The sequence below is a fragment of the Phocoena sinus genome, chromosome 20 (assembly GCF_008692025.1).
Source record: "Phocoena sinus isolate mPhoSin1 chromosome 20, mPhoSin1.pri, whole genome shotgun sequence".
NCBI lineage: Eukaryota > Metazoa > Chordata > Mammalia > Artiodactyla > Phocoenidae > Phocoena > Phocoena sinus.
Window position 1 is genome coordinate 2261413 of NC_045782.1, and position 14838 is coordinate 2276250.

The 14838-nt window shown below is 45.8% G+C and overlaps 2 protein-coding genes across 11 annotated transcripts in view; one reads left to right on the forward strand and one right to left on the reverse strand.

The window, feature by feature from the left end:
- Nucleotides 1-5403, reverse strand: part of ZSWIM7 (zinc finger SWIM-type containing 7) — a 15856-nt gene extending 10453 nt beyond the window's left edge. Inside the window, exons 1-4 of one of the 4 annotated variants that reach the window (XM_032616199.1) lie at nucleotides 5298-5403; nucleotides 4166-4253; nucleotides 3162-3183; nucleotides 104-206 (exon numbers count right to left, since the gene is read on the reverse strand). In XM_032616199.1, the coding sequence (XP_032472090.1) occupies nucleotides 104-206; nucleotides 3162-3183; nucleotides 4166-4220 (180 nt within the window). In that variant the 5' untranslated portion in view covers nucleotides 4221-4253; nucleotides 5298-5403. Of the gene's footprint in view, nucleotides 1-103; nucleotides 207-3161; nucleotides 3184-4165; nucleotides 5242-5297 lie in introns of those variants that run through there. The other 3 variants (XM_032616198.1, XM_032616196.1, XM_032616197.1) reach the window with 3 other exon arrangements.
- TTC19 (tetratricopeptide repeat domain 19) overlaps nucleotides 5398-14838 on the forward strand; it is a 26681-nt gene continuing 17240 nt past the window's right edge. For 2 of the 7 annotated variants that reach the window (XM_032616186.1, XM_032616187.1), the window contains exons 1-7: nucleotides 5398-5719; nucleotides 5799-5923; nucleotides 7889-7999; nucleotides 8453-8491; nucleotides 9284-9340; nucleotides 9654-9715; nucleotides 11695-11789. In XM_032616186.1, the coding sequence (XP_032472077.1) occupies nucleotides 5536-5719; nucleotides 5799-5923; nucleotides 7889-7999; nucleotides 8453-8491; nucleotides 9284-9340; nucleotides 9654-9715; nucleotides 11695-11789 (673 nt within the window). In that variant the 5' untranslated portion in view covers nucleotides 5398-5535. Of the gene's footprint in view, nucleotides 5720-5798; nucleotides 5924-6003; nucleotides 6025-7888; nucleotides 8000-8452; nucleotides 8492-9283; nucleotides 9341-9653; nucleotides 9716-11694; nucleotides 11790-14838 lie in introns of those variants that run through there. The other 5 variants (XM_032616188.1, XM_032616189.1, XM_032616190.1 and 2 more) reach the window with 5 other exon arrangements.

The following is a 14838-nucleotide window of genomic DNA, read 5'->3' on the forward strand; positions in this document are numbered from 1 at the left end:
CCAGGAGATACTCAGAGCTGGTCACCAGCTTTCACAGAGGTTCATGAAAACATTTTGTCCTACGGGGATTCTGTTGAGATAATCCCCACCTCTAGGTCTCTACCTGGTAAACACGCCTCCCACTGGGCGATGAGATTAAGGTGACGGACTGGCGATCAACGAGGTCCAAGGCCTGGACGGCTGATGAGCCAAAGACAAACTTCAGCCTGGGGAGCAGAGAAGCTTCAGGTTAGACGGCTGGACTCAAGCCACCTCTGCGACTTGACCCAGAGGATCACCACTGGCAGTTTTTAAAAATTCAGTTCATTTTAATTTGGAAAAAAAAAAAAAGGTGACAATACAGCAAAACCCCATGTAATCGACCCCCCCAGAATAAATGTTAACATGACCCCATGTAATCAACCCCCCAGAATAAATGTTGACATGTTGTTTGGATAAAGAAGCCCTCTTTATACTTCAGTCTTTCCTGTTCGTCCCAACTTCCTTCATCCCCGAGGTAACCGCATGCATTTGATGGTTTCCTTCCTATTAATGTTTTTATATTTTATAATACATAGTACATATTTGTGTGTGCATACACATATATACACACATACATATATACATATGGTATCGTTTTATAAGTTTTAAAACATAAAAGGTATATGGTAGGCTTTTTTGGCAACTTTTTTCCCCACTCAGTGTACTTTTGAGAATGATGCATGTATATATTTGTGTGTATATATATATATATATATTTTTTTTTTAACTTTTGAATAATACTTTATTGTATGTACATAATACATTTTATGTTTTAAGTACTCTATTTTTTTAAAGTACTCTATTGATGGACATTCTGAATGTTTCCATTTGACACAATTACAAATAATACTCAGTTATCCCCATACATGCCCCTTGGTGCACATATATGAGAGTCCTTCCTGGTTATGTAAGTGAAAGCGGAACTGCTGGGTCTCAGGATATGTGCAGTTTTCAGTTTTAATGGGCGCTGCCAACAGCTTCCCACCGCGGAAACAGTGCTCCCCCTAGCGCCGTGTGAGAGTTCTACTTCCTTCTCACCCTCACCAACACCTGTATTATCAGGCCTTTTCACGTTTGACCATCTGATGGGTGTTAAATTTGTTCTTTATGGATCAGTAATAAAGGCTATCCAGCTGTTAAATGATGTACCAGAAAAAATGTGATATGTGGGAAAATTCTTACAATATGTTAGGTGAGAAAGGTCGGGCACCGTATTTTATATCTAGAAACTCTCCATCATGTTAAAAATTTTTTTCTTAAGAAAATCTACAATTACCTCAAAATAAAACATTACATTGAAAAAAAAAGGCGATAAACCAAATTGTAACAGTGATTATCACTGGCTTGTATGATTATTCATGCTTTTGATGTTTTATTTTCCAAGGACTTTATTTATTTATTTATTTAAAGTATGGGTTATTTTTATAAACTGGAAGATAAAATGGCTGGGTTGAACTAAAACTAAAAAGTTAATGTTTTAAAGAACCCATATGATTTGACACAAAATAAGAAGACAGCACTACTAAGGCTTTAAAATTAAAACGTTCAACTTCTTCATTTTCTAACAAAGTAGTCTGTTACTAGAACAAACTGTTAGAATGGGAAAAGTGTTTAAAATTAAACATAGGATGATTGTCTATGGGCAAAGAAAACTAAAGACATAAAATCTGGTAACAACTTTATCAATCAGAGATAATTCCAATTAACTTTAAAAATGGATCTAATAAGAATTTTTTTAACCTGCCTTGTCTACTTTATAACATATTGTGAATATCTCAATGCACTTTTAACCACTTTTAATGGTTATAAAGAATTCCATTGTAAAGATCAATTACTTTTATTTTCCCCAAACTCTATTTTTTGGATAATTAGAGTTTATTAAATTTAATTTGAATAGATTGTTTCAAGGTGTTTTTTCTTTTTGCTACCATAAACAATAGTGGATGAATGTGCTCACTGTAAAGTCTTTAAACATCCATGATTAATTCCCTGAGATACAGTCTTATAAGTGGAATTTCTGGGTCAAAGAATATGTATATTTTAAAGCTCCTGTTCCCAGTTGCCAGTTTACCTTCCAAGTTACACTCCTACCATCAGGATATCAGTTATCCTCTTCTCCATGTTCTTGCCAACATCTGGAAGATTCTTAGCAACATCTTTTCTGTGATACCCAGGTTTTATAGATGGGAAGTTATCTAATTATTTTAATTTGTATTTTTATGATCACTAGTAAAATTTAGCTTTTTGTCAAAGCTTTTGGTAACTTGAATTCTTTTATTATTTGCCTATTTTCTTTGTTTTAAATGTAGTAATTTTTTTAATAATGTAAAATCTTTGTAAAAAATGTAAGAAATAGAGAAAAAGTTAAAGCCCTTTTCTAAATTGTACCTCCTTCCTCCCCCCTAAGATAATCTCTGGTGTAAGTTGGTGTATATCCTTCAGGAGTTTTTAAATATAAATGTTTATATGCAGTTAAATGTTTAGTTATTCCTAGGTAGCTTTCACTTTTTTCTTGCTATTAGGAATGTAATTAATGTTTGAACTTTGTGTATGAAGGAGAATAATTATTAGTTTCTGTATTTAAAAAAAAAACTTTATTCTCTTGGTGTTTAAAAAGTAGTCATGTCCCCTACAAATAATGACAATTGTCTCTCTTTGCAAATAGGCATACGGCTGACTCTTGAACAATATGGGGATTAGGGGCACTGACCCTGAGCAGCTGAAAATCTGCGTATAACTTTAAGCTGCTCTCCATATCTATGGTTTAACCAGCCTCACATGGTATAGCACTGCAGTATGTATTTACTGAAAAAATCACTATGTGTGGACAGACATAGTTCAAACTTGCGTTGTTCAAGGATCAAGTGTACTTCTCATTTTTTCATGTGTTCGTGTAATAGCTACAACTTTTAGAGCAATGTTAAAGTGGCAATTAGGACAATAAGGGAATGCCTTGTACTGTCAGATACAGTGTTGGTTATTCACTTGAGACAGATTTTTAATCATGTAAAGAAAATATTGTTCCTAGTTTAGTAAGAATATTTTTTAAAAATCAAGAGTTGATGCTGAAAGAATTTGGCCTTTAAAAAACACATTAATGATTTAAAAAAACCCCCAAATACAACAGGATATGTACTTACGATAACAGATGCTCATCAGGAACTGTAAAACAGGAATGGAAAGAAGGTTAATTGTGTCAAACCAGTGACCATAGACAAAAACATCTTAAAGAGACTATAAACAGGGGCTTCCCTGGTGGCGCAGTGGTTGAGTCTGCCTGCCAATGCAGGGGACACGGGTTCGAGCCCTGGTCCAGGAAGATCCCACGTGCCGCGGAGCAACTAAGCCCGTGCGTCACAACTACTGAGCCTGTGCTCTAAAGCCTGCGAGCCACAACGAGTGAAGCCCGTGCACCGCAACAAAGACCCAATGCAGCCAAGATAATTTTATCAAAAAAAAGAGAAAAGACTATAGCCAAGAAGACTTTTGTGTAAGATGGTGAACTGAACATAGGCATCAAATTTTACTCCTTCCCAATATTCTGCTAAACAATGATAAAAGGATTTTTTTAAAAAAAGCATAAACTCCCCAGGATGAGGACAGGGAGAAACACAGCTGGAAAATAATTTACAAGACCTGAGAACACTGAATCCTAAGTGAGCAATGGGAGAGCCGAGTGTAAATCAGAGCCTGATTTACCCTTCAGAATCTAGTACCCCCTCCTGCTAAAACAAACCTCAGAAACTGGTGGCACCAGATGGCTCTGGAGTGGGAAGGAAGCAGGGGGGCTAAAATAAGACTCTTTGAAAGAAAGTTTAAGAAGCTAGAGGGTAGCAGAATAATGCTTTCAGATGTCGGAAGAAATGGTATTTCCAACATATAATTCAATACCTAGCCAAACTATCAATTAAGTGTGAGGATAGGAAAAGAACTTTTTCAGGCATGTAAAGCCTCAAAAAGTACATCTCGTGCTTTTCTTCAGGAAGGTACTAGAGTATGTGCTCTATAAAATAAGGTAGCAAACTGAGAAAAAGAAAATTGTAGGGTGAACTAAATATAAGGCTCAACTTAGGTAAAGGGAATTCCCCAGACAATAATGGTGAAGGGAGACCTCAGGAGACAGCCAGCCCATAGGAGAGCACACCTGAAGGCTCTAGGAGAGACTTCTGCAGGAACATGAAATTGATAAAGCATCTCATTCACCTGAACATCTTGAGTAGAGATTTAGAACACTGGTAAAAAAAGAGTTTGAGGTCGAATTAGGGATACGTAAAAAAGTAAACAAACACAAGTATGACAGTTCTGAGAGAAAGCAGAAAGTTACAGGAAAGGAAACGTAATCCTAGCTTCCTGCATGGCTCAGCTGTGACTCAATTTTACATCATCACAAGTGTAAACTCAGTATTGACCTAAAGAAATTATCGTTGAAGGGTGGGGGTCAGGAAGAGTGTATGACTAACTAGAACAAAGATTTTTAAATAGCAGAAAACGGTTCTGCTGAAAATAAACGTGAGTCAGTGGTAGTGGTCGCTCTGAGTCCTGAGCATCAGGGGCACCTGCAGGCCCCCTTCAAGACTCTCAGTGTATGGATTAATCCATTCAGACAGAGCCCATCTCGGGCAACCACTGTTTGAGCTGACAACAGACTGGCTTTCCCCCCACCCTTTCTGGGATCAGAACATGTTTGAATACCTGGCTGGCCTAATCTTTTAAGCACATGTACTGCTTTAGTTTTAACTGAAATGAGAAAAGTTGGCTTCCTTTTCTCAATTCTTTAAAAACAGTAACTCAAGATAAATCCTTTTCAAGTGCGGTCCTTTTCAAACAAAAGCCATCCAAGTGAACCAGCAGGGGCAGTTCTGAGGTCTAATCTATTTATTCAATGACCATTCGGACGCCGGTTGCGCAGTTCTCATGCAGATGCACTTCGATCGGGACCCTCTCAATACCGGTGTGTGCTGCGAACGCCCAGGGATGCGGGAACCTGGTCACAGAGCATCCTGTGCTGGTCAAAGGAAAACAGGTACAGCCACAGCGTCCAGAACCGCCCCCGCCCACCGCAAGTCGCTGCGTCTGCAGCCGGGTTTGCGGCCCTGAAATATTCGCTCGTTGAACAGGGTGTAGGAGAGGATTCGTTTAGAGCGAACACAGATTTTGAGAAGGAAGGGCTACTGACGAGGTCAACAGAAACCTCCCTCGTAGGGGCCAGCAGCCCCGCCCCGGTACCCCGGGTTTCCGCCCCCGCCGGCGCCGCCGCATAAGCCTCCAGCCCGTACTCGGCGCGCCGTCCCGCGCCGCCGCCGCCATCTCGCTCAGCAGCTCCTCCACCACTGCCGGCAGCGTGAGCGCCCGCGCCGCCACCGCCATGACCGGTCCCGCGATAGCCGGGGCGTGGCGGACGCGGTGACGTTGAGTGCGTCCCGACCAATCGGCGGGCGCTCGACGCCGGTGGCGGGACTTCCGGGGCGGGACTTCCGGGCCCTGGACCGCAGTCCGCAGAGGACGCGGACGGCCATGCACCGGATCTTGGGCGCGGGCCTGGCTCTACGTCTCCTGCGGGTGGCAGGGCGGCGGGGCCGGGGCTGCCCGGCGCGCCTGCTGCCGGGTCCGGCGGGAGGTCGAGCGCCCGCGGCGGACGTGCCGCCGTGCCGAGGGGCGCCGTGCGGCCTGGGCCCGGGCCTGCTGCCGCTGCTGGCAGGTGAGGGGCGCGGGCCCGCGGGATGGGCGGGCGGGGCGGGCCGGGCCGGGCGCGGTGACCTCAGCGCCCCTTCCCGCAGCGCTCGCCTGGTCCTCGAGGCCCGACCCGGCGGAGCAGGAGCAGGAGCGGGAGCGGCAGGGCTCGGGCGGGGCGGCGGCCGGGGACGCCGAGGCCGAGATCATCCAGCTGCTGAAGCGAGCCAAGGTGAGGGCCTGCAGTGACGGTGACACCGGTGGACGGAGGCCCGGCGTCTCCAGTGCAGGTGGAGGCGGCGCCGGGGGCAGCGGAGTTAGCCAGCGTTGGGGGTGAGAGCGCCGGCCGGGAGAACTGTGCACACGTGTGGCGTCCTGATGGTGCAGCTTAATGCGGGCCGTGCGCGGTTTGGTCCTTCTCTCTCTCCCCCTCCCCGGGTTATCGCGTCTCTTCCATTGGGCTGACTGCCGCCACCTGGCCAACAACGTCCACACTGATGCCCGCAGACGGCGGGGTGTGCCGATGTGCCAGCTCCTCTTTGAGGCTTCACCTGCCCCAGACTAACCCCTGATCTTAAGTGCCCCCCCCGGACACCTCCCTTCACCGTCTCTTGTTTACTGCTACCTACCTAGTTTTCCAGCCTGGACGCTTCATAGTCATTTTTAAAACTTGTGGTCCCTAACTACCACCTCCTGATATACTTAGAGTCTAGCAACAGATCCTTTTTGGATTTTGCCACCAAATCCAAAATATTTCTCAAATCTGCCCCCTTTTCTCTGTCTCTCCTGCTGTCACCCAGGCCACGCTGCTGCAGCCTCCTAACTCCAAGTCTGGTCTGCCCTATTGGCCCCCTGCCACCCAGTCTTCATGCAGCAGCCAGAGTGATTTTTTTTTTTTTTTTTTTTTTTGCGGTACTTGGGCCTCTCAATGTTGTGGCCTCTCCCGTTGCGGAGCACAGGCTCCGGACGCGCAGGCTCAGCGGCCATGGCTCACGGGCCCAGCCGCTCCGCGGCATGTGGGATCCTCCCGGACCAGGGCACGAACTTGCATTCCCTGCATTGGCAGGAGGACTCTCAACCACTGCGCCACCAGGGAAGCCCCCAGACTGATTTTTTAAATGTAAATCGGATCGTATCACTTCCTTGCCCATAAATCTTGAATGACTTCCCACAGCATTTGAGATAGAACCCAAGCTCCCTGCCGTGGCCTGAGACCCTACATGATCCACCCTACGTTGCTGCCTATTTGGCAATTATCGTCAGGCTCACCATCCTCCCTTCACATCTGTTTCCTTTCATTTTTTTTTTTTTTTAAGAAGGAATTATTTATTTATTTATTTATTTATTTTTGACTATGTTGGGTCTTCATTGCTGCGTGGGCTTTCTCTAGTTGCGGCGAGCGGGGGCTACTCTCTGTTGCGGTGCGCGGGCTTCTCATTGTGGTGGCTTCTCTTGTTGCGGAGCACAGACTCTAGGCACGCGGGCTTCAGTAGTTGTGGCACACGGACTTAGTTGCTCCGCGGCATGTGGGATCTTCCCGGAACAGGGCTCGAACCCGTGTCCCCTGCATTGGCAGGCGGATTCTTAACCACTGCGCCACCAGGGAAGCCCTTGACTGGTTTTTGAAGAACCATTTTCTTCAGCCTGTAGGGCCTTTGCTCGTTCCCTACTCTCTGTTTGGGTCATTTTCCTCACAGTTCCTTATTTGGTTGGCTCTTTCTCTTCCTTCTTACCTCAGTTTAACTGTCACTTCCTTGGAAGGCTTCTCTGACTCCCATTGAGGGGGACCCCGTATTGTTCCTTTCTGTTGCTTTTCTTGCTAGCTTTTATCATTAGTTGTCATTAAGCTTACTTGTCCTACAAGGTCACTTCCAGCCTGCAGGAAGAGAGAAAGAGGATGTAGGGCCAGCAGCTTCCTTATAAGATTTGATAAAAGTTGCCTACGTTCCTGCTGCCCGCATCTGTTGGCCAGAGTTTTGTCCTGTGGCCAAAGAGAGCTGCAGGGGAGGCTGAACTCCCTGTCACCATTGTAGACATGATGCCGGGCGCATAGGAGTTCAGTCAGCAGGTGACGAATGAATGAATGACTTCCTCTGTGTGTTGGGATGTATGGCTGTGCCCACTTCCGTGTGGTGGCACAGGCACCTGCTTTCTTTATATTTCATTTTCTGTCGTTTTCTTTGTTTTCTCCTTTCAGTTGTGCATCATGAAAGATGAGCCAGCAGAGGCAGAGCTAATTTTGCATGATGCTCTTCGTCTCGCCTATAAGAGCGATAACAAGAAGGCCATCACTTACACTTACGATTTGGTAACTCCTCTCGCCAGTCTGAGCCACTGATGGTGAAGGGTGGGTGCAGGAGAAGGGTGGTTAGGCGCCTGATTCATGTTCCTGACCTGCAGCAGGCCCTGAAGCTCTTTGCTTTTTGTTTTTACTAAGTTTGCTTTCGGTTTCAATTTTTATTACTCTTGGGGTGTCACAAGACGCCTCAATTCCAGACAAAAAAAGAAATGAATATCATTAATATTTGTTTCTTCAGTGGAGTGGATCTAGATTTGGTTTGTCGTCGTCAAAGTCTGTTCGCGTATTTGTTCTCACACCATTGCTGTACTTTGCCACTGGCAGATCAGTGACATACTTTTCTCTCTGGACTATTTCTTTAGCTGGAGGGTGAAAGCAAAGGGGAGTCTTTAGCTTAAACGTTTTGAAGTAAGTAGGAATACAATGCTCTAAACTGAAAAACAACTTGTAATTAATTTTCAGATGGCCAACTTAGCGTTTATACGGGGTCAGCTTGAAAATGTAAGTAAATCACTTTGTAATGTCATGAACTTGTGAAGGGCTAGCCTGAAGGAACCTCTGTTAGAAAGGGGACAGGCTAAGCTGCTGTAACAAAGAGACCCCAAAATAGAGTGACTCAAATAAGAAGGAAGCATATTTCCCTTTAATGCATTAATCCAGAGGTAGCTAAACTCTGAAGATGGGTAGGTACCTCTGCTCCATGAAGTGGCCCAGAAGCCCAGGTTCCTTCTAAGATAGGTCCTCATCTGCGTAAGAGAGCTGGCTCACCTCCAGCCTACAGGAAGGAAGAAGGAGAGGATGGAGGGCAAGCAGCTTCCTTATAAAGTGTGATTTAGAGATTGTTCACATGTGTTCTGCATGCATCTCTTGGCCACAGCTTCATCATGTGACCACACCTAACTGCAAAGGAGGCTTGACCTGGTAAAAATTGAGGAGAGTCTAACTAAAGAGATGGAGAGGAGGGTGAATATTACGGGGTAGTTTCCAGTTTCTGCCACAGTGGGTTTGGAAGGGAAGTTAATTTCTGAAGTTGGTTTCTACTCATCACAGAATAGTTTTCAAGGTGCCTAGAGGATGTGCAGTCCTGGTATTTTAGTCTGTTTTCCCACCACAAGGTTACCTTTTTCTTTGTATATGTGAGTGTAAGTGTGTGTGTGTGTGTGTGTGTGTGTGTGTGTGTGTGTGTGTGTGTTGTGTTTTCCAAGGAATGGTACATAAGACTAGTGCTTAGAATCCAGGGTCATCTGGATAGGGGACCCAAATAAAACAAAAATCTTTTCCTTGTGCTTTTAGGCGGAAAAACTTTTTAAAGCAACAATGAGTTACCTGCTTGGAGGGGGCATGCAACAGGTAAGGACGTGACGTAGGATTGCTCCCTAGCTGAAGCAGTTTTCAAAAGTCTTACTTCCTGTAAACTCCATCCAGCCCCCACGTGTGCTTTGGCCAAAGAGTTGGAATTCTTTTTCCCTAAGACTGGTATAAAATTTGCCGGTCTTTCCTTCATGCAAGAGCATGGTATCTGAGGAATTCACAGTTGCCTGATTCCTCCAAAAGTCTAAAGACTATGGCTTTCAGGTCAGAGTCAGTCTAGAAGTTGATCTGAAATACCCCTTGAGGAAATTTTACTTGTTACGAATTTCCTTCATTTTTCTTTTCCCAACAGGAAGACAATGCAATAATAGAAATCTCTCTAAAGCTGGCCACTATTTACGCTGCTCAGAATAGGTAAGTATAGTCAGAATCTAGGCGTGGAGGCAGCCAAGGAGTAGGGCTGTGGGCAAAACGTTGGCCCTGGGATGTTGCATACTTTTCATTTACCTGCTAATCACCTGGGTCTCCAGAACTTAGGTGTCACACTCATAGTGCTCCGTCCCTCATCTTTGAAATCTTGAGTCTTTTCTGGGCTTGCCCCTGCTGTTTCCATTAGCCTGCTGAGCGGGACATGCGGCCCTCGTACCTTTGGCTGCACCGTGACAAATCTAGGCAAGTTTTCTGTTCCTACTTGAACTGGGAAGGGAAGTTGTACTTAGAACCTTAGCTTAGCTTTTCCTAGGAGAGGAGGGGGCACTGTAAAGGCTGCTGGGGATAATGTATTTTGCTGGTTTAGGGCTCAGCAAACCAGGAAGTCAGGTATAAAGTTAAATGATGAGAGAGTTGCTGTGGGAATGTCTTAGTGGCTAGCTCAGGGGGCAGCTTTTAAAGCCCATAGAGATGATCTGGTAGCTAGGTTTTAGGAAGCAATACCCAGGAGTGCAGGAGAGACCTGCAGGTGGGACCAGAAAGCAGTGCTGAGTTAAAAGTGTTAGATGAGCCTGAGTTGTTACAAAGAAGGAGGAGTCTGCGGGTACGCAGGAGAGGCTTTAGGGGACAATCCGGGTGTGTGCCGCGGATGAGAGAGGCCTGGTACCTTCCTTCTCTAGGTGGGGTTCAAAGAAGAAACCCTAGGATGTAAGCAAAGAGCTCCTCTAGAGAGTTATATTTTGGGGTAAATTTAAGGAAAGACCTGAGTAAGCCTGGCTTTTCCTTTGCTTTATCGTTGCTGCAGAAGTTGGGTACCAGAAGTTTGGAATTGCTCTAGTCAGCAGCTCCTTCATTCTCAGCGGGACCCGGTCCGTCTCCTGGCATTTGGTTGGGCAACAGGACTAGCTACGGGTGGGGCGTGAGCTCCCAGGGCAAGAAGCAGCCCAGAGATAGTGACGGCGGAGGGTAAGGCACGTCCGTGGCCTCCTACGAGGTGAAAGCTGTGTAGTCCCCACTAGTAGTTCGCCTGCAAGTTACTCAGAAGTGTTTTTTCATTTTGATTTGTTAAGAAACGCAGGAGAGCAGGACCAGGCCCTGAGGCTGAGAAAGGCTGATACAAGTTGGGAGGGGTCGTTGGTAGACATTTTGCTGCGACTCAGGAGGCCTTGTGGGCAGCCTCCCCCGTTCCGTGCCCTGATCGGATAGGGTCCCTCCTGCCAAGGTTTGGTTCTTCTGGGAACAGCAGAACAGTGGGGTCATCTGGCAAAGCACGAGAGGAGAAGAGGTGAGCTTGGTAGTGCCACCTGTGGTGAGAAGCTAGGAGCCAAAATGGAAGAGCAGAAACCAGGGCTGAGCTTGTGGATGGAGACAGAGTTCATGTCGTGTTTCTGTGCATCTCTGTAGAAACCAGCAGATGACCCTTGTTCTGTCCAGAGTCAGTCTCCCTGCTGCCTGGGTGTCCTCTCCAGTTGACTGAGGTCCTGAGAGTGGGGCTGAATGCCTTCTAGTGCCCTAGCTAGGAGTTCCCTTTCTGTAAAAGAAACTTGCATCAAAGACCTGCAGCTTGGGAGAAGTGTAGAGCTAACAGACCTCCAGAAGCTGAGTGAGGTCAGCAGTTAGAATCCTCACTGCCGGGGCCCTCGCCTCCGTTGGTGGTGTATCACTTTGAGCAAGGGTAAGGCTCTCTCACGTGGAGGAGCTGACCTCTCTGAACTGTGTTAGTGGGAGGGGAGGGAACGGCTCGTCATGTCGGTTATTGAAACTCTGTCTTAAGTTAACGTTAATTAGGTGACCAAAATAACCCCAAACTCTTGAGAAAGGGCAGATTGACACCTCTTAGAGACTTTAAACAAAATTCCCTCTTCCCGTCTTACACTCGACAATGTAAACCTGAGCTGGAGAGATGAGGACAGAAGAGCACTTTGTGAAAGGTGTGCAGCTGATTGATGCTCTTTGCTTTACAGACAGGAACTGGCTCTTGCTGGTTATGAATTCTGCATTTCAACTCTAGAGGAAAAAATTGAAAGAGAAAAGGAATTATCAGAAGACACTTTGTCAGGTAGGGAAACCTGACTATTTTTGGACAGTTGCCTTTTTTGCCACAAAGGGCTTCACTCTTCAGCTGTGGTAAAGGAAGCAGAAAGGTATCTGAATTGGGGGGAGAGTTACTCATTTTGGAGGCTGTTTTCTAAGGTCTCAGAGGGTTTGGAATTAGATATTTTCTTTAAATGACTTGACCACTGGTGGTGGTTGTTTTTTTTTTAACCCCGTGGTAACATCTTCATAATATATCTGTTGATCTTTATTATATATCATCTCTGGAAAATTGGGGAGCAGAAAGGGAAGTTTTTTCTCTTGTCTCTTGGTTCAGCTACCAGTCACAATGCTAATTAAGTACCTTTGGTCCCCAGTGTCCACCAGCTATGAGAAAGGAAGTGGAGCTCATGTTTTGTCTGTCTGTCCTCATCGCGGAGGGAAGAGCATGAAGAGTCATGCTGGGAACAGAATGGGGTGGGCGGGACACTGACTCTCAGCCATTCGGGTTCCTCCCTCCCTCTCTCCCTCTCTGCCTCCCTCCCTCCCTCCCTCCCTCCCTTCCTTTGTATCGTTGATTTACAACGTTGTGTTAATTTCTGCTGTACAGCAGAGTGACTCAGTTTTACACATATAGACATTCTTTTTTAATATTCTTTTCCATTATGGTTTATCCCAGGAGATTGGGTATAGTTTGCTGTGCTATACAGTAGGACCTTGTTGTTTATCCATCTAAATGTAATAGTTTGCATCTGCCAGCCCCACACTCCCAGTCCGTCCCTCCCCCCAGCCCCCTCTCCTTGGCAACCAGGAGTCTGTTTCTATTTCACAGATAAGTTCATTTGTGTCAGATTTTAGATCCCACATATAAGTGGTATCGTATGATATTTGTCTTTCTCTTTCTGACTGACTTCATTTAGTATGATAATCTCTAGGTCCATTCATGTTGCTGCAAATGGCGTTATTTCATTCTTTTTTATGGGTGAGTAGTATTCCATTGTGTATATCTACCACATCTCCTTTATCCATTCATCTGTCAATGGACATTTAGGTTGTTTCCATGTCTTGGCTATTGTGAATAGTGCTATGAACAGAGGGGTGCGTGTGTCTTTTTGAATTATAGTTTTGTCTGCATATATGCCCAGGAGTGGGATTGCTGGATCATATGGCAGCTCTGTTTCTTGTTTTCTGAGGAACCTCCGTACTGTTCTGCACAATGGCTGCACCAACTTACATTCCCACCAACAGTGTAGGAGGGTTCCCTTTTCCCACACCCTCTCCAGCATTTATCTGTAGACTTTTTAATGATGGCCGTTCTGACTGGTGTGAGGTGGTAGGTACCTCATTGTAGTTTTGATGTGCATTTCTCTAATGTTGTTGAGCATCTTTTCATATGCATTCGGGTTTCTTAATGTGGGTTGAAGTATTGGGAATTTTCAGATTTGACATTCATTCAGTAGCTCTGATTTCACACTTCTTCTTTGTGTGGAGCTAGCATGATGCTAGAGATACAGCGGCCAATTCTGTTGTCCCTAAAGCAGTACATATGGCTTCAACGTTTTCTGTAGTCACGGGTCTTCCAGTTCTCCCTTGAACATAACTCAGTTTTCCTCCTTCATACTCCACTGAAGCCCCCTTATTAAGGTCACCAGTTCTCAATCCTTATCTTACCAGCTCTACTTAACTAGCAGCTCAACCCAGGTGGTCACTGTCTCCTACTGGAAACCCTTCATTCGCTTGGTTCTGGGACACCTCACCGGTCCCTTGCCCTCCCTGGGTCACCTGTAAAGGTAGCGGGCCTCAGGGCTGTCTTCAGCCCACTTCCCTTTTCTCTCTGCCCTCACACCCTAGGAGACAGCAGTTAGTCCCATACCTTTAAATACCAGTTTTACATCTTCAGCCCCAGCCTGTACGTGAGCTGCAGACTCATGGGTTAGATGGTCTACCTGACACCCTGACCTGAATGCTTAATGGTCACCTCACGCTTAACGTGTTTGAAATGGGTCTCTCTTTTTTTTTTCCTGCGTTGATTTAACTTTTTTATTGTTGACATATAGTTAATGTCTAATATTATGTTACAGGCGTACAGTATAGTGATTCACAGTTTTCAAAGGTTATACTCCATTTGTAGTTATTATAAAATATTTGCTATATGTTCCCCATGTTGTACAATTGTACAGTGTATCCTTGTGGCTTATTTTGTGCCGAATAGTTTGTACCTCTCACTCCCTACCCCTGTAGTGCCCCTCCCCGCCGGAATGGGTCACTTGGTTTCTACCCCTCACAAACTGGTTTCTCACGAGGCAGCCTGTTTTGTAAATGGCACCACCATTCACCCGGTGCTTTGGCCAAGAACCTAAGCATCATCTGTGATTTCTTCCTCATTCCCTATGTGTAATTCACCGGCAAGTTGTACTGAATCAGCCATCAAAATGCATCCACATCACAGCCGTCTCAGCCTCTTGCCCTACCGCTCTGGTCCAGGCTGTCATTGCTTCTTGCCTGGACTCCTGTAATCATCTCCCCACAGCTTGTCGTGCTTCCCTTCATTCCCTCAGAGGATTTACTGCCCCCCACCCCCCCCCCACCTGTTTGACACCATCCTTCCACCTTCGCCACCCGGCTCTTTTCTCGCTGTCGTACGTTCCCAGCTCAGTGCCACCTCGGGGCCCCGTGCCTGCTCTTGTCTCCATGGCCAGTGGCCTTCACCCAGGCCTCTGCTCAGGAGGCCAGCCTGCCAGCCAGTCTTCCCACCTGTGCGCATTCTGAACCTCTCTCCTCCTCTGCTTTGTCACCCTGGGAAGTAGGTGTGTGTGTGTTGTGTGCTTGTATCGCTACTAAAGTTCATTTTTGTTCAAGCGTTTTTAGTGTCTGTCTTCCCTATCAAAGAGGGAAAGAGCCTTCATCTGTTTTGTTCACTGCTAAATCCCTAGGACCTAGAGTAGTGCCTGCTACATAATAGAGGCTCAGTAATAATTGCTGAGCGAAAGGGCAAAAGGCCCAGCAAACACTGACAAATGTCAGTGCAGTATGGAAGTGCTTTGAAGAAATTCACAAAAGATGTAAAAACAAGT